Source organism: Mytilus edulis, chromosome 1 (assembly GCF_963676685.1).
Source record: "Mytilus edulis chromosome 1, xbMytEdul2.2, whole genome shotgun sequence".
Lineage (NCBI taxonomy): Eukaryota > Metazoa > Mollusca > Bivalvia > Mytilida > Mytilidae > Mytilus > Mytilus edulis.
The window spans coordinates 41,226,060-41,241,137 of NC_092344.1; the positions used below are offsets into that span (position 1 = coordinate 41,226,060).

The window sequence follows — 15,078 nt, forward strand, 5'->3', positions numbered from 1 at the left end:
CAAAACTGGGGAATTCCCTCTGACATGTTTCTAAATTTATAAAAACACTAAATATAAATACTGCTTAATTCTGATTTTCCATGTTGTTAAAAACAAGCATATAAGTCAAGGGAAATATCAAACATGAAGATTATGAAAAGAACACTATAGGAAAGTTGTTTAAGTTCAATCACTTTGTTTGTTTTTTACCTTTTAAAGCTAGACAATCATAAGAATCTGAGATGCTCCTTAATGTTTAGAATAAAACGGTTGATGTGAGGGCATGGCCCTATGCCAATTGTATAAGTCTACAGATTGCTTGAAAGCAATTGTATCCCAAAAATCAGCTCAAAATCTGCAGGCGTATAGAAAAATGTCCATATATCTGTGATTTTCAACAATTTTCAAAGTTGTAAACCCTTAATTTTGGCAAAAATTAGCGGAGTGGAATGAAACTTAAACTTGATCTGTAACTCATCATGGTTAGCTCACATACCAAGAATCAGCCCAATATCTAAAGTCATTTAGAAAAAAGGTCCGTATAACTGTAATTTTCAAAAATTTATCAAAGTCTGAAGCCCGAAATTACAGCAACAATTAGCCAAACATAACAAAACTTAAACTTGATCTATAACTCATTATGAGTAACTCACATACCAAAAATCAGCCCAAGATCTGAATTGTTTAGAAAACAAGTCTGTATAACTGTGATTTGCGACAATTTATCAAAGTCCATAGTCCGTTATATCGGCAAAAATAAGCAGAGGGGAATGAACTTAAACTTGAACTGTAACACATCTTGGTTAACTCACATGCCAAAAATCATCCCAATATCTGAAAGAGTTTAGAAAAAAAGTCTGTATAACTGTGATTTTCAACAATTTATCAAAGTCAAAAGCCCATAATTTAGGCAAAAAATTAGCCGAGCAGAACCAAACTTAAACTTGATCTGTAACTCATCATCGTTAACTCACATACCAAAACTCAGCCCAATATCTGAAGACTTTCAGAAAAAAACTCTGTATAATGGTTTGTTGCGGAATGACGGAATGACAGAATTACGGAATTACAGACAAGGGTAAAACTATATGGCACCGACAACTTTGTTGCAGGGCCATAAAAACAACAATACAGACAATTCCAAAAGATAAATGATTGAATTACAAAATTTCTGAACCTAACCAAATAAAAAAAAATGTAAAGAAAACTTTCACATTCCATTGATGTACAAGTTCCAAATTCGTTGAAGCATAATTAAGGGTTAACTTTTAGCCTACAATTCTATTGAAACTCATCCGAAATACATATTTAACACTGATGCAAGAGCAAACCCAGTATGAATGGTGTAGCAGAAGTACTTTATTACAAACAAACTAGATCACCGATTACTTAAATGATGTGAAATTTCTTAAGTCAACGAAGCAGGGAAAAGGAGATAGAACCTCTTACCCAGTATTCTCACCCAGAAATGCATGTTTGCTCAAATGCAACACCATATGAAAAATCACTCTCGTATTTCAAAAATCTGATAAATATACACATCATGTGTGTCAAAGCCTTGCTTACAAAGGTGAATTAAGTAGTTTACTGCCTGCATTTTCAATGATGAATAGAAGATACAACTGCAATCTTAATTTAAATGATGTTTCATTAATATTTGTTGCTAAAGCCCTTTCCTAAAATTTTTTTTACAACTATAGACAAAACAGGGTCGCAAAACAATGAATATTTCTAATGTAACCAAGAATATGATAGTTGTATAAATCATCATAAAAAATTCTACAAACAAACCCAGGAAAATTTTTAATCTTAAAAATATTTAATTAAAAAACCTAGATTCCCATGTTCTTCTCATCTGATACTGTTCTATGATACCATCATTATCCACTTGTCCTTCATTTTCTTGCATCGCCTGGAAAACTTGTGTAGGCGATTCTTCACTTACAACTAATGATCTTGTGGAAAAATCCTAAAAAAATAAAATAAGACATGAACGAAAGATTCCCATTCTAACGGCTATATTAAATAAATAGGGGATTAAATTTGAAAGATCAGGGAAGACAAAGCCTATTTTCGATCTCTGTTTGATGATGATTTTATTTCTTGTCAATTTACTGGACCAATAAAACATTTCAGGAAAATCAATATACTGGTTACTCTTTTTAAATCCTCACTTTAACCCAGCTATATAATAAAAATTCTGTAGTTCTTACAGATATTTTACTTACTCTAGACATCTGTATGAGGAATCTCAATACAAACTTGGGAAATCCTGGCAAGTCTTGTAAAGCAGCAGGGCTGCAAAATGATGAAACTTCAAAGTCCTGAAGCTGGGCATCTAAGAAGCTTACAAAGTGGTGTACTTCTGACCATGATGGATCTCTGATACCACAGTGTCTGTAAAGTATGATGTTTTTCTTTACATTTCATTCTTTTATCTTTTAAGATTAATTTCGTTTAGTTTTTAGCCAGAACTGTCTTTAAAAAGAATAAACCTTTAAATAAAAGTTATATTTTGCCCCAAAAAACTGTAAATTTATTTTTGTAGTGTAATGACGAAATAGCATTAATAATGATACATAAACTTCAAATATGTTTATTATATATTTTTTTTTATCATAAATCTGCAAGATCAGCATATCCAATAAGAATGATAATTTCACTTGCAGTCAATTCAAACCTGTTCAATCACTTTTCAGACTATTCAGTAACTGTTACATATATGTGCCAAACAATAAATTTGGAAATGTCTGAAGTGCAAATGAACTGCATCAAATTTACTGTAAGAGAACAGTGCCAAATTTACCCGAGGATAAATATTGAAAAAACAAGAATGTGTCAAAAAACAAGAATGTGTCCAAAGTACACGGATGCCCCACTCGCATAATCATTTTCCATGTTCAATGGACCGTGAAATTGGGTAAAAAATCTAATTTGGCATTTAAAGTAGAAAGATCATACGATAGGGAACATGTGTACTAAGTTTCAAGTTGATTGGACTTAACTTCATCAAAAACTACCTTGACCAAAAACTTTAACCTGAAACTCGCCCTTTCATTTTCTATGTGTCCAAAGTACACGGATGCCCCACTCGCATAATCATTTTCCATGTTTAATGGACCGTGAAATTGGGTAAAAAATCTAATTTGGCTTTAATATTAGAAAGATCATATCATAAGGAACATGTGTACTAAGTTTCAAGTTGATTGGACTTCAGCTTCATCAAAAACTACCTTGACCAAAAACTTTAACCTGAAGAGGGACGAACGGACGGACGAACAGACGGACGGACGCACAGACCAGAAAACATAATGCCCCTCTACTATCGTAGGTGGGGCATAAAAACTTTTTAGAAAGGTGAACAATAAAATTATGTTCAAATATATCCAATATGATCAAAATGACTTTTAAAAATAGTATAGATCCACTTATGCTTCATATTATTACCTTAATAAAGTAACTAAACAATGCCTCTTATCTCCCTCTGGAATGTTGGGTTTGACATCATCCAATCTACAGTTTGTGTCAAGTCTTTTTAAGTACTGATATGGTCTTTGGAAAGTTGTACTTCTGAATTCCTCTGTATCAAACAACCTGTCATGTCGAGTATAATCTGGTGGCTCTCTAATACCTGATATGATTTCTAAAGTCTCTTGTGGTGATCTACACATCACTGAAGGTAAAATCTCTAAACAATGGTGCAGATATGTCAGATTTCCTCTCTGTAAATTTTAACAATTGTAAGATATACTAAAGCAAATTACATGACAGATAACCTATTTTACCCCTAGTTTTCACAAGTAATGGCATTTTCAAATGTTGCAATATGATATTGGTGAGAGTACCAGGTGATCAATATAATGGCTGCAAATGTTTGCACCTGTTATAAGTCAGGAATATGATGTACAGTAGTTGTCGTCTGTTTATTTAGTTCATACGTGTTTCTCGTTTCTTGTTTTTAAATAGATTAGACCGTTGCTTTTCCAGTTTGAATGGTTTTACACTAGTAATTTTTGGGGCCCTCTATAGCTTGCTGTTCGGTGTGAACCAAGGCTTCGTGTTGAAGGCCATTCCTTACTTTCATAAATTGTTACTTGGATGGAGAGTTGTCTCATTGGCACTAATACCATATCTTCCTATATCTCTTTAGTATTTTTAATGATATACTCAAGTATATACTGGTTGATACAACTGCATCATGCTATCATTGCCTATGAACTTGGCAAGGTCAATAATTAGTTCAGAGGAGATCGACTGAAAGAAGACTGTTTATAGTACAAGAAGTTCCTGGTAAGCTTCCAAGATCTAATCTTGGCTGCCATTTCCCAAAACCTGTTGATGTATCATGTATAAAATTGTAATTATGCAATAGTGTTTAAAACTACAAGAGATCTTCACCTTTGTGTTTGTGTCTTTGACCATCAGAGGTAATGTTTCGACAATATAGTAATCCATGGCAGACTTTCTCCAAACATATCCTGAAGTGTTTGTTAGGCATCCTAATACAAGAAGCTGGAACAAAAAGGCATCTACTCCATTCTGTACCTTTGAATAAAAACAAAATCATTAATACAGAAAACAGATTTGTTTTATTTAGATTATATTAATAAATATAAAGTAGTGAGAATTGAAAAGTTTTAAGGTAACAGATAGGATAAATATAGACAAAAGCATCAAATTTGTCAGGATAAAATGTAATGGTTTTTTGTTAACAACTGCATTAAATTGTTATCAACTAGTGGGATCTTTAATAAATTGATTTTCAATATTTACATCATTACATTTCAACATGTTGTCTGAAAATAAGTCTTTATAACAGTTAACAGTTTACCCTTCCAGAGCACCCGAGATCATCCCCAGTTTTTGGTGTGTTTGGTGTTGCTAAGTCTTTATTTTTCTATGTTGTGTTTTGTGTACTTTTGTTTGTTTGTCTATTTTCCTTTTTTAGCCATTTTTGACTTATGAGTTTAAATATCCGTCATGTATCTTTCGCCCCACTTTTTTAACTCACCTCATGAGATAAATCAATATGAAATATCCTTGGCCTCAATTCTGTTGGTGGAAGTGTAACATCAAGAAGAGCTCCCATAATTTCATCAATGTCAATAGATTTATCATGTAAAGGTATAGTTAGGTCATGTTGTTGGAATCTCATGCTCCTTCTATTCTTCTTATGTAAATCACTGACCATTCTTTTCTTGTATAGAGATTTACCAACTCCAGCTCGACAGGATTTGACCACTCTTACACTTGACCTGAAATGTCACGAGCAGTTGACCTGTTATTCAACTCTAAACAATTAACTCAGTGCAAGTTACAAAAAATTCTTAGTTTTCATTCATTAGCAAAAATGGTTGAATGGGTGAAACAGTACTGATAAATACTTTAGATTGAAAACACTTATGACATATATAAAGTCATCTTGAGCATTTTTAAATTTTGAATTGTTATTTTGTTGGATGGACGTTTGAATTAATTTTAGTTCAACTGGACAAATTTTAAATGCTTGACTTCTATTCTACTTTCAACTAGAGGCTTATCTTACCAATATCAAAACTCAGGTTCCCAACATTTAGAAGAAATGCTTCAAATTTTGTAAGAAAATTACAGCATTTTTTCAGCATAGGCATCAACATGAAGAGCATACATGTATTTCAAATAACAAACAGGAAGTAAACTAAGGATGGATTTGAAATTGTGTCACGCAGTGGGTACAAATTGACTATGGAGATACAATTAGAATCATATGAAAATTTTATTAACGGGCTCTATTTTCTCTCAGAAAGAGAGAAACTATAATCTTTGATTCACTGACTTTTAAAAACTCACTCACAAATAAACATATAATCAACACCAATATGAAACTAGGAATTAAATCAGGTGAGCCGTGGTGTAGTGGTTAGTGCATTGGACTTCTAACACAAAGGTTCCTGGTTTGATCACCGTTACGGGAGAGAAAATTTTAGGGACTTAATTTTTCGGATCTCCCTTGACACCATTTGTGAGTAAGGTCTTGAGGAAACGATGATAGTCTGTCGGAAGGGACGATAAATGGCTGAGTTTATTAAGAGAGTCATATCTCTTGCACATAAAAAGACACCCTTGTAGATTAAGAAAAAGAGCAGGCTAATGACGCTACAAGGCAGCTCTCGCGACCGCAACATGGAAAGGGATTGATATAACTTGTTTCCCAATCCACTATAAATAAATATGTTCAAACTAAATCAGGTGAACTAATTCAATGAATCTTTGTGAAAACAACTTTTGGGAAAATACCAGTAAGCTGGTCTTAAAAACAAACCTTTCAAAATCTACAAAAGATGCTGAGGTATCGCCATTAACTGGTGTTTCAATTTTCAACTTTTTGAACAGGTGCTGCTTCACATTCTGAACATCCACTGCAAACAGCTGTGGTCGTTGAAATTTAGTTAAAGCTCTCACAATTACAGATTTATTTTCATTTTCTGCACAACACAATATAACTAGTTTATATCTTTTATCTGGAAAAATCAAATGATAAAACTTATATAACAAGAGTGCACAGGCTGAAATGTCTTGTCTTCTTTACTAATTATTGATGTTATGTTGATAGTTCTAAATTAAAGGTTTATACATGGTCCAAAAAAAGAGATCAAAGTCATATAGACCAAACAAGAAATACATGTACAACTTACAATCATTCAATACACTAAATATAGCTGACCTATTGCTTATAGTTTCTAAGAAATAGACTTAACCAAGAAAACTAAACATTGACCAATGAACCATGAAAATGAGTTCAAGGTGAGATGAACGCATGCCAAGCAGACATGTATAGCTTACAATTCTTCTATACAACAAATATAGTTGACCTATTGCTTAGAGTTAAAGAAAGAAAAAAAAACACAAAAATTAGCAATGAACCATGAAAATGAGGTCAAGGTCAAATAAAATCGTTGAGACTGACATGTACATGATAAAATATTTCCATACATCAAATATAGTTGACCTATTGCATATAGTATTAGAAAAAAAAGACCAAACCTTAAAAATTTAACTTTGACCACTGAACCATGAAAATGAGGTCAAGGTCAGATGACACCTGCCAGATAGACATGTACACCTTAAAATCATTCCATACACCAAATATAGTAGACCTATTGCATACAGTATAAGAAAAACAGACCAAAACACAAAAACTTAACTTAAGTCTTAGATGCATGATTTTTTTATTAGTTGTTAGTGGCTGAACTAGCTGTCAGATAACTGTGAGTACTCTCAGATATGTTCATTGTGTCTTTTTGTGTCGGAATGTATAAGTACCAGGCCACGTCCACTTGTATTTTTGTCCATCTGATGAGTTAAGCCTTTTTCAACTGATTTTTATAGTTCATTTTTATGTTGTACTGTTATACCACTTTCCCAGGTTAGGGGGAGGGTTGGGATCCCGCTAACATGTTAAACCCCGCCACATTATTTATGTATGTGCCTGTCCCTAGTCAGGAGCCTGTAATTCAGTGGTTGTCGTTTATTTATGTGTTACATATTTGTTTTTCGTTCATTATTTTATATAAATAAGGCCGTTAGTTTTCTCGTTTGAATTGTTTTACATTGTCTTATCGGGGCCTTTTATAGCTGACTATGCGGTATGGGCTTTGCTCATTGTTGAAGGCCGTACGGTGAACTATAGTTGTTAATGTCTGTGTCATTTTGGTCTCTTGTGGACAGTCGTCTCATTGGCAATCATACCACATTTTCTTTTTTATATGAACTATAACCACTGAACCATGAAAATGAGGTCAAGGTCAGATGACACCTGCCAGTTAGACATGTACACTTTACAGTCCTTCTATACACCACATATACAAGACCTATTAGTTATAGTATCTGAGATATGGACTTGACGACCAAAACAGATCTATGAAATGAGGTTGAGGTGAAGTGAAAACTGACTGACGGGCATGAGGACCTTGCAAGGTATGCATTTACCAAATATAGTATTAAACCTATTACTCATAATAAGAGAGTAGTTAACATTACAAAAAATCTTAACTGTTTTTTCTAGTCACTGAACCATGAAAATGAGGTCAAGGTCAATTGAAATGTAACAAACAAAAACTTAGTAACATAAGGCATCTATATACAAAGTATGAAGCATCCAGGTCATCCACCTTCTAAAATATAAAGCTTTTAGTAAGTTAGTTAATGCCGCCGCTGCCGGATTACTATCCATATGTCGAGATTTCTGCAACTAAAGTTGCAGGTTCAACAAAAATTATACTGTGTCTGTAGCACACAAATATATTTTGAATCTAATACTTAAAGCTTTCCAATTAAGACGATTGTTTAATAATTACCATTCCTGTTTGGGCTTGTCATAAGGCTTTGCAGTTTTCTTTCTGCTTTATCAGCAACATCATAGTCTAATATATCAGCATTAACAAGACAGTAGATTTTATTATTTTCTGCAAACAGACATCTTCTCCAGAAGATTTCTACCTGAAAAGGTAATTAACACAAGATTGCTATCCTGTAGCAAAATGTCAACCACCATTAAGCAGTCACAAGGTGAGAATATGCTCAAATAGGTTAAGGATAGTCAAAGTCCAATGACTTAAAAATTGTCAAATAAAACTGATGATACAGTATGATCAAGAGAGAATATTATGACATAATTTGACCAGCTGTTAATGATATTTGTCAAATAGTCAAAGACCTTTTTTGTTTGCTCTGATGTAAAACCTTTACCTTAGCTCCTGCTATTGTATGTTGTCAGGTACAAAAATAAAATTTAGTTTTGATTGATGCACATGTTTTGTGTAAGTTTAGTTTCTTTTTAAACTTGAAAAAGAATACAGTATAAAGTATATAATCAGTATGGACTTTTTGGCAACCTTACAACTATTCAACTTAAACATTATGAAAGAATGTCAGTGGTTGTTACTGTTCATATCCTAGTCATTTTCATCCTTTTCAAAAGACAACCAGCAATGACAGCAGATTTTGGGTAATGTGTGAAATTCATATATACTAGACATTTATTCATAGCAATTGTTCATATATTGACATGTAGATGTGGGTATTTTTTAATTTTGTTAAGTGTATTATTGGTTGCTAGATATAGGAAAATGTGGTGTGAGTGCCAATGAGACAACTCTCCATCCAAATAACAATTTATAAAAGTAAACCATTATAGGTCAATGTACAGCCTTCAACACAGAGCCTTGGCTCACACCGAACAACAAGCTATAAAGGGCCCCAAAATTACTAGTGTAAAACCATTCAAACGGGAAAACCAACGGTCTAATCTATATAAAAAAACAAGAAACGAGAAACACGTATAAATTACATAAACAAACGACAACTACTGTACATCAGATTCCTGACTTAGGACAGGTGCAAACATTTGCAGCGGGATTAAACGTTTTAATAGTACCAAACCTTCTCCCTTTTTCTGCTAGTATGTGCTCTTCCAAACAAATGATGAGTGTTTTAGATACGGACAGTCATTAAAAGAATATGTTGATCAAAGAAAATTCCTTATATAAAGTTACAATTTCTTACCACATCCAGCGTAGTGGTTGGAGTACACAGAAGAACTTCATCAGACTGTGGCAGGGGCTGGTCTTCCCCATGGTTGTATATTGACAATACAGTATTGTAAATCTCACCTAAAATTAGTATAGAAACAGCATCAACATATTTATGAAATACAAAAGACAACATCATATTTCTACTCATTTTCATTGAGAAAATATCTTTTATTAAGGACATGTTTTCAGGTTAAAACTAGTACTTTTATGTAGCATAATCAGAGTTAAGCTTATATGAAATAATTAAAGTTACGGGGTATGCCAACAAAACTACTGGAAGGACTGACTTGGGAAATATTGTTCAATTCTAGAGATTCTTATAGTATAAAAGTTTCATTTTCAAAATAACAATTTTAAATCTTACTTTCTTGAATAATGACAAGATTTGGTTCTCCAGGTTTAAAGTATGGTGACATTGTTCTTTCAATGGTGACAGTTTCTGAAAAGGTATAACCAGAAAATATTAACATTAAGATTTTGTCTAGTCAGTGTGTAAGTTTGAAATAATAAGCAAGTAATGGTATGTTTTTTTATATTTTAAAGTTAACTTTACAATTCAGCTATAAAGCAGTCAGGGTACCAAAAGTCATAAGTCAAAATCAAAATGTTTACATAATAACATTATAGACAATAGCTATTCAGCCTTTTACTTTACTCCATTTCCTTTCTTGCATTTACAAAGTTTTATAAATTATATACATGTTTTAAAAATAAAAACAATTTTTACGTGTAAAATATTTACCTTGTACAGACAATCTTTCCAATATTAGACAAAGGTGCTCTATACTAAGGTAGTCAGAAACACTTGCAGAAATAGAATTTAGGAACTTATCCCAAAGGTCTTGCAATGCTGTGTGTAATCTTTCAAAGGCATTTTGTCTGTAAAGAAAAACAAAAATCAAATTAAAATTAAAAGAATCACAATCAAAGCACTATTGCTGAATTTTTTTTCATCCAATGAATGATAGCCAATTCTCACTACCATAGCTTGTATGCTAAATGCTTGTTATTAACAAGCAACAATCATCAGAATAAATGGAAAAAGTATTCATGGACTTTAACATTGTTTCACTGTTTTTTCTCTAATTCTTACATGATTTATCCTTTTTCTGACCTGTTGATTATTCTTATCGAAACAATTAATGATTCCTTTTATCTCTGTTTTTCATTGGTCAAAATTGGATTATGACAACACATTTTCTTGCTATCCTCTGAAATTCCTATTGTGACTTCATGTAAAAAGGCAGACATGTGATTCTTCTGGCGGGAGTCAAAATCTCCTGATTTTAAGCCCTCTTCCTCCATCCCTCCTGTTAATAATCAAAATTTTCTGTTTATTTCAAAAAATTTTAACCCCAAAAAATTTGTCAGTCTCTAGTTCTTATTATCATTGATGTCAGATTTTTTTTATAATTTTTATGATTTTTCTTGCTGATCAATTAATCCTACATCAGATTTGCTCTTACTACTTTAGCTTTTTAGATAAGCCAAAAATCCTCTCAATTTACTAAAATTTTCACATGAACTCCACAATCAGTTTTTTCTATAAAAAAAATAACATGAGATAGAACTTGACCTGCTGATCAGATTAATCTACTACAGATTTGTTCTTATTGCTTTAGATTTAGAGATATAGGAAAAAACTTCCATTTTACACTTATTTCTATTTTTAGTAACAGTGGCCATGTTTGATGATGAATCAAATCCTCAGATTTATTTCTCATACTAGGTATAATAAGTAACATTTAGGTAAAGTTTGGTATCGTTTGGCGTAGTAGTTTCAGATGATTTTTTTTTCAAAGTTTATGACCAAGGACAATGATGATGGACACAAAGTAATAGAAAAATCTCACATAGCCTTTGAGACCAGGTGAGCTAAAAAGAATTATTCTTACTCTGGGTCTATACCAAGTTGTTGTACCAATACTGATGTCATTGATGCCCTAGATTCACTTTTGCATATCCATCCAGAATATGGTAAGTCCTCAGAAACTTCCTCATCAGGCTGTACAGTAATCTTCTCTTCTGTAACTTTCTTATTATTTTGATGTTCATCACACCATAAGAGAGCTGTAAATTATACAACTAGATACTTAATTGAAAGGTTTGACATATAATTCTTTGGTGTAAGTATTTAACAAATATTACTCATTTCTACAGTTAAATGTAAAGTGTTTGTATAAATAAAAGATTTTGATGTTATTCTGCATCTTCACTCTGTCAGTTTTTAAGTATAACTACTGTTCTTGCCTTTCTGTTGTGTGGTGATTTGTTAAAGTTAAGACTGATAACCTCCAAATTTTTCAGAATAATTTTATGAAATATAATATTGTAGCATTAGCATTTTTCCTAATGGTTAACAAATTCATGACCTTTTTCCTCCTTAAAATTTTAGGTTAATGGACATTTACAAATGTTTCTCTTGTACTTTGAGTCAATTTTTTTCGTGAAAAAACAATATTTTGGGATTGGCTAAACATTGTATGCAAGGTTGTAGATAATTAAACTTTTTTGAACATTCAATTTCATGGTTTTCCTATACCAACAAAATCCATGAACATTGGTATCCTATGAATTTTAGTTAGATATAAAGCCATTTTTTGGTTATAATATAAACCTTCTTCAATTTCAGTACAGCATTTCAATGCTTCCCTAGCAAGGTCTTCTGGGAAATCATTTTCAATTATCTCCTTCAAAAGTTCTTCTGCCTCTTCATCTAACTTTTCTTCATCTTGTGTTTCTGGTTCTGTTTCAGCTGCATCTGACGAGGATTCCATCTGAATGACATCATGCTTTGCCATGGACAATGCCATCATCAGATCATTCTCTGTACAATCATGTTTAACAGCTGACAGCATTGGATAAATAAGAACTGATGGATCTTGTTCCAAACCCAATTTTACAAGTTCTTGTTGAAGTATAACAATCTGGTCAATTGAAAAATAATTCAGCAAATAGTACTGTTCCCTTTTCTCATTGATGTAACTCAGCCATTTCTTGTGACAATTTTCAAGGAACTCTGCTATTTTTGGTATTATGTATGCAACATCATCAGCATTTCCCTTTAATGTTTGCATTTCTCTCCCCTTACCAAAGTTTATAAATACACAAACTGGTCTCTTTTTGTCACATAAGAAAGTTGCATTCCAGCTTGTAAAGAGAACACATCCATCTGAAACCAGCTTAGTGTATATGTTTCCAAGTCTTACCACTGCATCCAAAATCTGAACAAAATGATAATTTTATATTTATTTTAGATTTATATAACTAACATAACTAACAATCATTAATTTAAGTCTATATTTTACATCATTGTTGTTCATGCTTTCTCCTCATTTTTTGGTATATATATTAAATCAAATACTGAAAATATAGATAATTTTAAATAATATTATTGATGAAACAAAATTCTTTTTTTTCAATTGACCCTTAAAAATCTAAATTCTCCATTAAGGAAAGGGTTAAAAACTGTGTGCAACATCAATAATTAGATATATTCAATTACAACAGGTATATATATATGTCTGGTATCAAGTTTTTCTAAACATAAAGAAGTATGCTAAGCATCAACAGCAGATTTATGAAAATTGATTAAGATAAAAAAAAAAAAAAAATCTAAAAAAGTCAAAAAAATAAACAATTAAGAATGCATGGTCTCAACATTATGTATAAGTATTTCTTGTGTATCTAAATCTAATTAAACATTGACGTGACATTCGACAACTGCTGACTAGTCATATAACCTGATATAAACAGAAATATAAATAGATAGTGAGCAAAGTAATTTGATTTTTCTAGCTTTCCTTGATTTCATATCATAGGTTAAAACAGGAATGTGTCCATAGTACAAGGATGCCCCACTCACATTATCATTTCCTATGTTCAGTGGACCATGACCTAGGGGTCAACACTCTAAATTGACAATTAGAAAGATCATATCATAGGGAACATGTATGTTTCAAGTTTGAGCATCAACTAAACTAAACAAAACTATCTTCACCAAAAACTTTAAAGAGAAGCTGAACAGACGGATGAAAGAACGGATGGACAGACAGACAAATGGATGCAGACGGAAAAACATAATGCCCCTAGGTGGAGCATAAAAATATGTTAAATATGTTTGACATATTTTTATCATGAACATTAGAATCAATTTTTCGTGGATCAAATCAGTCAACCAAACTTTTTACTTTCATTGTCAACATTCTTTTACTTTTTTAAAACGCTAAACATGCATAGTACATGAATAAACCATCTAAAACTGACTACTAATAATGAAATATAAATATAAAATTCCACTTTAAATAACACTTGAAACCAAATAAAAAATGTATTTGAATTTTTTTTCTAAATCATAGATTAGGCACCTTAAAATAATCATTAGATAAAATTCCTTTCTAACAGCTCTTTGTTTTAAATAGCTCTTATAACGAAATTGCATACCATACAAGAGGTGATAGCTATAAATCAATGCAAGCATGAAAATATTCCTGCAAAGATATAGCAGCCCAATCCTGTAACAAGAAACAATTTACATACCATAGTAAATCTTTCCACTTCATCATTTCCTTTCTCTGCTTTCCCAGCAACTAACATCAATCTTGATTGCAGATCTTGTAGTTCTCCATAGTTGTACTTAGTTTTCTCTAGTATGTCAAGTCCTCTCTTCTGTTTGTCACACTCACTTTTTTCATTAGTCTCGTAGTTTACAGACAAATCTAGTACATCTGTTAGTAGCTGTTTATGAGTAGATCATGTAGATGTCAATTAATTTTTAATATCATATATATATATATATGTCGTGTACAAGTTGCAATTTTGTACAGGTTATAACATGTTATAATTTGTACAATGCAAAAATACAAGTTATAACATGTACAAAAGTGCCTCATACATGTTATAACATGTACAAAATATTGCTCGAAATGGTTTTAACTTGTACAAAATTTGAAACCAAAAATATGTTTTTATAATTACAACACAAGCCATTAACATCAATGATATTCAATCATTTTTTTTGTTTTATATTGTCCATTCATGTTAGTCTGATATCCTTTTGATAAGTTAATGACCAGTTTAATAGGGTATTTTATTAATCACTTCATACCTTAAAGGGAAATTCCGCGATTTTTTACTTATCATCTAATTATGTTCATCTTAACATAAAAAACACATTTGCAAAGTTTTAAATTTATATTCCTTCTAATAACGGAGAAAATCAAGTATTTGTAACTTTTTTGGTTGAATTCTCGAGTGGGTCGTGACGTATTAGCCCGATTTATTGAATTCTGGGAAAAAATTAAATCTGTTGAACTCTTATAGCTTATCGACAATATACGTAATTAAAAGCGCACAGCTGACGAATGGTCGTAGTTATTAACCACAATATAAGAATGAACGAAAATGAATATGTATATACCGTTTTGTATTGATTGAATTAAACTCCTATAAAATTATCTCTAGTAAATGTTTTTGAATAAATTTAATTAATTATTGTTGAGATTTTTTTCATAAAATATTTATTGAA

General features: G+C 31.8%; 1 protein-coding gene across 1 annotated transcript in view; it reads right to left on the reverse strand.

Moving 5' to 3' along the window:
- Positions 1-15,078, reverse strand: part of LOC139515801 (E3 ubiquitin-protein ligase rnf213-alpha-like) — a 175,322-nt gene that overhangs the window by 104,775 nt on the left and 55,469 nt on the right. The window contains exons 20-32 of the mRNA XM_071305540.1: positions 14,091-14,288; positions 12,169-12,775; positions 11,447-11,621; positions 10,294-10,430; positions 9,916-9,990; positions 9,523-9,629; positions 8,316-8,457; positions 6,281-6,479; positions 4,991-5,234; positions 4,378-4,524; positions 3,427-3,701; positions 2,208-2,376; positions 1,812-1,948 (exon numbers count right to left, since the gene is read on the reverse strand). Of these exons, the coding sequence (XP_071161641.1) occupies positions 1,812-1,948; positions 2,208-2,376; positions 3,427-3,701; positions 4,378-4,524; positions 4,991-5,234; positions 6,281-6,479; positions 8,316-8,457; positions 9,523-9,629; positions 9,916-9,990; positions 10,294-10,430; positions 11,447-11,621; positions 12,169-12,775; positions 14,091-14,288 (2,612 nt within the window). The remainder of the gene's footprint in view (positions 1-1,811; positions 1,949-2,207; positions 2,377-3,426; positions 3,702-4,377; positions 4,525-4,990; positions 5,235-6,280; positions 6,480-8,315; positions 8,458-9,522; positions 9,630-9,915; positions 9,991-10,293; positions 10,431-11,446; positions 11,622-12,168; positions 12,776-14,090; positions 14,289-15,078) is intronic.